The following is a 6743-nucleotide window of genomic DNA, read 5'->3' as shown; positions in this document are numbered from 1 at the left end:
CATTATCACAACGTTCCTGAAATTTCTATTTTTATGTACAATGAGATGTAATTTTTCTTATCTTGGCTGCATTCACTGCAACTGTAGGGTCCCTCTCCTGAATGAATACCATAATGTCTAACAAATATGACTTGAAAAAGAATAATTTCCCACTTTCCCTGCATCCATAGGTTTTTACCTCCTAAATGCATAGGCTGTGACTTTCAAATAAAGTCTTTTGACAATTGCTGCCTTTATAATGTTTCTTTTTTGGTGAGATTCCCTATGGTATAATGAGGAGATGTCTTCAGGTGGAAGGTGTACAACTTTCATTCCATATATAAGGTTTCTTTCCTACAGGAGTTCCAAAAGGGTCTATATAATCAGAGCGTTCATAGGCATTTCTATTTTGTATGAGTTCTCCGAGTAGATAAGATTAATCAAAAGAGATTTCTCACATTCCCAGTCATTGCAGAGAGGATTTTCCTCTATGCTGAGTTTGCTGATGATTAGCGAGGGCTGATTTCCGAAAGAAGGCTTTCTGACATTCATTGCACCTATAGGGTCTCTCTCCTGTGTGAGTTCTCCGGTGACCAATGAGAGTTGACAAAGTAGCAAACGCTTTCTTACAATTGCAGCATTCATATGGTCTCTCTCCTGTATGAATTCTCTGATGTACAGTAAGATAGGATTTAGCTGCGAAAGCTTTGTCACATACACTACATTTGAACGGTTTCTCACCTGTATGGGTTCTCTGATGTATAATGAGAGTTGACTTACAGGACAGAACCTTCCCACATTCACTGCATCCGTATGACTTTACCCCAGAATGACAATTTTGTAGATGGTTAGTGAGACCTGACTTCCGGATGAAAGCTTGTTGACATTCATTACATCCATAAGGCCTCTCTCCTGTGTGAATTCGCTGATGAATCATGAGATGTGCCTTAGCGGAGAAGGCTTTCTCACAATTTAAGCATTCATACGGTCTCTCTCCTGTATGAATTCTCTCATGTACAATGAGATGTGCCTTTGATGTGAAGGCTTTATCACATGCACTGCATTTGAAGGGTTTCTCACCTGTATGGCTTCTCCGATGTATAATGAGAGTTGACTTAGAGGACAAAACCTTCCCACATTCACTGCATTCATGGGATTTCCCTACTGCATGATGAGTTTTCTTATGATTACTGAGATCTGACTTCTGGATGAAGGCTTGTGGACATTCACTGCATCCATATGGTCTCTCTCCTGTGTGAATTCGCTGATGAATCAGGAGCTGAGCCTTTTTTGAGAAGGCTTTCTCACAATCTGAGCATTCATATGTTTTCTCTCCTGTGTGAGTTCTCTGATGTACAGTGAGATGTGTCCTAACCATGAAGGCTTTATCACATACTCTGCATCTGAAAGGTCTCTCTCCTGAATGAGTCCTCTGATGTAAAATGAGTTTTGACCTCCAAGGAAAAGCTTTCCCACATTTGTTGCATCCATAGGATGTCCCTTCTCTGTGACGGGTTTTCTGATGATAGATTAGTGCTGACTTTGTAATGAAGACTTTCTGACGTTGATTGCATCCATATGTTTTCTCTCCTGTGTGAGTTTCCTGATGAGTGATTAGCTTTAACTTACTGGGAAAGGCTCTCTTACAATCACAGCATTCATGGGGTTTCTTTCCTGCATGAGTTCTCCAAGGCATGGTCATGAGTGGTTTACAAGTATTCACTGCACTTTTGTTGCATCCATATAGTTTATTGCCTAAAGAAGTTGAGTCATAATTAGCAAGCTCTGACGTCTAGATTAAAGCCAGAGTACCCACGGAAGAATGAGCAAGACAGCAAAAGAAGGTTTTTTTTTATCATTTACTATAAAAAATATTAGTGAGACAATCAGTAGAATCTGAATAAACTCTGTAGATTGGATAATAGTTCTGTAACAATATTAATATTCTGATTTTGATAACTGTATTGTTTATGTTTTTAAAATGACCTTGTTTCTAGGAAATACACACTTAGGTATTTAGGGGTAAAGAGTTCAGGAAAACAATATGTACCTCTGTGTGTGTGTGTGTGTGTGTCTAATGACAGATAGATAGACTATGATAAATCAAATGTGGTTAAATTACCACTTAAGGATATCTGCAAAAACAATGTGCATAAAATTTGTGTATAATCTTGGGATTTCACATTAAGTCTAAACCATTTAGAAATAAATATTTTCAAAAAAAAATAAAGGAAGACATTTACATAAAACTATATAGGAGGATTACTCATAAAGGCCTGAATGCAGAATGAATAAATTATTTTATATTCACACAATGGCATCTGGAACAGTACTCTGGTATTCTTGATCTAAATGCTCATTATACAGTGTGCTGATTGTAAAAATTAACTATGTTATACTTCAAATATTTTTATACAAAGAAGTAAACAAAAATATAGTCAGTAGTCAGGAAATGCTCACGTATAGGAGGACCCTGGAAGGAATTTGGATATTATACTAATAGTAACAGGATGCCATTCAAGGTAATAGTAGGAGACAGATGTACTAGTTTTCACTTTAAAAATGTCATCCTGGACTTCCTTGGTGGTGCAGTGGTTAAGAATCTACCTGCCAATGCAGGGGACACGGGTTCGATCCCTGATCCAGGAAGATCTCACATGTGGTGAGCAACTAAGCCTGTGAGCCACAACTACTGAAGCCTGCACACCTAGAGCCCGTGCTCCACAACAAAAGAAGCCACCACAATGAGAAGCCCATAGGCTTCACTCACCGTAACTAGAGAAAGCCCGTGCACAGCAACAAAGAAGAAATGCAGCCAAAATAAATAAATAAATAAATAAATAAATAAAATTAAAATTCACCTTTTAAAAAAAATGTCATCCTTGGGCTTCCATGGTGGCGCAGTGGTTGAGAGTCCACCTGCTGATGCAGGGGACATGGGTTCGTGCTCCGGTCCGGGAAGATCCCACATGCCGCGGAACGGCTGGGCCCGTGAGCCATGGCCGCTGAGCCTGCGCGTCCGGAGCCTGTGCTCCTTAACGGGAGAGGCCACAACAGTGAGAGGCCTGTGTACCGCTAAAAAAAAAAAAAAAAAAAAAAAAAAAAAGTCATCCTTCACGTATCTGTATCACAAGGTTTTTAATCTTGTGACATAAATACTTTTTTAGGTTTGTGGACTGTGGTTGTGAAAATTGGTAATGATCTGCTATGTCATGTAGCATTTTTTTAAGATTATACGTTAGATCTTTCTCTCTACGCTTCCACTTGAAGACTGTTCTTTCTGTATGATGGTTTATCTTCTCATACCCCTTTTTTTCTTTCCAAGTAACTGTCAAAACCTTATGTCTTTAAAAATCCAGATGTTTCTGAAGTTTATGTTCATGACCTTTGGGGGAGAGTAGCCCGAAACACTGACTTTCCTTACTTACTATTTATAAATAAATAAAAATAGTAAAATTTAAAAAATCATCTGGTTATTACGTGGAGAATAGAGAGAAATAAGATTAAAGAAGTGAGAGTATCTTCAAGCAAACTATAAAAATTTTGGCAAAAAATACTGGATATTGAGGCTTGAGTGAAAACAATAGTTACAGGAAAGAGTGGAGGCCCTCAGGATATAATAAGGGGACAGGAAGATCAGACTTGGTAATGGATTAAATTTGTGGTGTGAGTGAAAAGAGGAACGAAAAATGACATGAATTTGAGATAGATATTAGGTCTCCAAGTGCAGAAAGGAAGTATCCAGGTGACTATATGAGGATAAGGGAAGGTTTGGCCTGTAGACAGAAATTTGGGGGTCATCAGCATATAAATAGTATTGTAAAGGCCATGAAATTTAATGAAATTACACTGCTAACAAACAATAGAAATAGACAAAGATGAGGCTTTATGCTTTCCAACTCTGAAGACTTTAGAAGATGCCCAGAGCATGGAGAAAGTCCATCCATCAGACACAACCAATGACTACTAAGGAAAGATGCCAACTAAAGTCTTGAAAAAATATCTGGGGGAAGCAGGTTAAAATAAAGGACCCTCAGCTTCTCACCTCAAGTGTAGTTATCCTATCCTATTGATTCTTTCTTCTCTAATTAATTCTGAAAGCAATAGCCAATGAACCTTCCCAAAGATTCAATATCATACTTAGAGACCACCACTGTGGTCAACAGTCCCACCTTCTAGCTTGCTCTGATACATTCTCACATGGCCCACAGAAAGCCACCTGCACAGTGGACCAAATCTCCTTACCCCAGGATAAAAGGTGTTGCTGTATTAACTGGAAGAATTGTTACATTTGACCAGGTAAAAGAAGTGAAAACAAGAGATGTGGAGAAAACAGGAACTGACATTGCCAAAGAGGAAGCAGAAGAAAAGGAGGAAGTCTGGATGCTGCAAAGAAAATAATGTTCTACTGAACACTGAAACAAACCAAAAGAGAGAAAAAGAGGCACATCTCCCTTGAAACAGCAAACAAGAGAGCCTTGCCAATGATTTAGGTATTTGTAATGACCTTCGGAGTTTTAGCCTTGTTAAACACATATGGAAGGGTCAACACTTCATGGCTAAGTACTTTACTTTCAAGGTCTCCCATCTTGCTGCTTCTCAGTTGCTCACTCACTTGAAAAGTACTGACACTGCATTTCATCTTCTACTCTCCATGGCTCTTTTCCAGGTTTGAAATTAAGGATTATATCTGCTTTGGTAGCCTGATAGCTTGTTCATGGGCAGCGACAAAGACTTGGACACTTACAATTGGACTTCGTGGGGGACGTCTAGGAAGAGTACAGAATGTTTCAGGAATGGACACACTTTGACCTTGGCATATTAAAAATCTAATGAAGGTGAAAGCACGTTAATTTCCACCTGGGAACAGAAGAGTGTCTGAGAATCTATTGTCTACAAACTCAAATTCAGTATCTTGAGGCGCTTTGAAAGCTAGGGCAACTGAAAAAGGAAGGGCTATTATTGGCTGTGTGCTCCAAATGATAGGGCAATCATCTTTAACTAGTGTCACAGGTTACTAGAATTCTCCAACAACACATCCTGGTACAGGTTCTTCTGAGCAGAACCTAGTGGCTATCACTCCTCCCAGGTAAAGTCCACAGAAATATACTCAAATGATACTAATTCCTGTAGTTATTACACATTCTTCTTCCAATGTGTGGTGACAATTGCTGATGAGAAAAGGACCTACAGGTATACGTTCTGGCTGTTTTCACCGTAAGTTACAAAGGCTATATCTCTGTGTCATAGTTCTCACCAGTCATTATGGAAAGAAGTAAAATGCCATTTTATCTATCTTGCAATTGAACACTTAATTTTCAACTAATCCAGTAAATCAGAAGTTTTTGAAAGGCATATTCACTATATCCTGCAGGTAAAATATCCCTAAAACAGTAATCTCTGTAAAATATTTTTAACATATATTTAAAAGGTGGAGAAGAACTAAGTGCTCATATAAACACAGCAAAAATCTGTCCTCAAGGAGCTTTAATCCTGAACACTTTTCAACAGATAGAACAATAGAATCAGATATGAAATGACTACACATGCAGGAATTATCAGCTCAGAATATTATGAATATTTATTTATTTATTTAGCGGTACACGGGCCTCTCACTGTTGTGGCCTCTCCTGCTGCGGAGCACAGGCTCCGGACGCGCAGGCTCAGCGGCCATGGCTCACGGGTCCAGCCGTTCCGCGGTACGTGGGATCCTCCCAGACTGGGGCACAAACCCGTGTCCCCTGCATCAGCAGGCAGACTCTCAACCACTGCGCCGCCAGGGAAGCCCATGAATGTTTAATATAAAGCTTTAATAGATTGAGAAATAAGATATCTAAAATATGGGGAAGGAATAAGATATTATTAAAATGACCATTTAGATATATATAAACCAGCAGAAAAATTTAAAAATAAAATAGTTGATCCTCATTATTCGTGGATTTATTGTGAATTCACCTACCTGCTAAAATTTCTTTCTGACTCAAAATCAATAATCACGGCACTTTCATGAACATTTGCAGACATGCATAGAATAGTTTGAGCAATGAATAATTTGAGTTGCCCTGAACAAAATGATGTTCTGCCTTATTTCAGCTCTGCTATTGTAAACAAATGTCCTTTTCGTTGTCTACTTAGTGTCACGTTTTTCACATTTTTAAACTTTTTTTTTGGTAATTTTGTTGTTTAAAATGGCCCCCAAGCACAGTGCTCAAGTACTGTCTAGTGTTTTTAAGTGCAAGAAGGCAGTGATGTACCTTTTTGAGCAAATATATGTGTTAGATAAGCTTTGTTCAGGCAAGAGTTATAGTGAGTTTAATGTTAAGAAATGAATGATACATATTAAATAAGGTGTCTTTAAGCAGAAACACACATAAAACGAGGTTATCCATTGATTGACTGACACAAATGTTGTAACCAGCGGCTTGCAGAAACCTAGTCCATAATCCCCCTAGGAGCAATGTTCAATATTTGCTAATTCAGTGTTCACAGTGATTTTATAGAATGTAAGCACAGTGAATAACAAGAATCAACTGGATACGGTAACTAAAATTAGAGACCAATCGACAAACTAATAGCCATATAGATACGGCTGAAGAATTAGTATACTCGAATAAAGAATGCAAAGAGATAAAGTATATGAAAGAGAGGGTGAGAAATACTGGAGGTGAGTTCTAAAATTTAAATGGATGTACAAAAGACTTGAATAGCCAGGGCAACCTTGAAGAAGAAAAAAACTGGAGGGCATAACCCTACCAGATTTCAGG

General features: G+C 38.4%; 1 protein-coding gene across 1 annotated transcript; it reads right to left on the bottom strand.

Moving 5' to 3' along the window:
• Nucleotides 1-285: 285 nt before the first annotated feature.
• On the bottom strand, nucleotides 286-1806 carry LOC112415434 (zinc finger protein 84-like). The gene has a single exon (XM_024768437.1). It carries the CDS (start codon nucleotides 1679-1681, stop codon nucleotides 446-448), a length of 1236 nt encoding a protein of 411 aa, XP_024624205.1. The 5' UTR covers nucleotides 1682-1806; the 3' UTR covers nucleotides 286-445.
• Between the last annotated feature and the right edge of the window lie 4937 nt (nucleotides 1807-6743).

Source organism: Neophocaena asiaeorientalis, unplaced genomic scaffold, assembly GCF_003031525.2.
Source record: "Neophocaena asiaeorientalis asiaeorientalis breed wild unplaced genomic scaffold, Neophocaena_asiaeorientalis_V1.1 scaffold629, whole genome shotgun sequence".
Lineage (NCBI taxonomy): Eukaryota > Metazoa > Chordata > Mammalia > Artiodactyla > Phocoenidae > Neophocaena > Neophocaena asiaeorientalis.
Note: the sequence above shows the minus strand (reverse complement) of the source record. Positions and strands in the feature narration are given on the sequence as shown.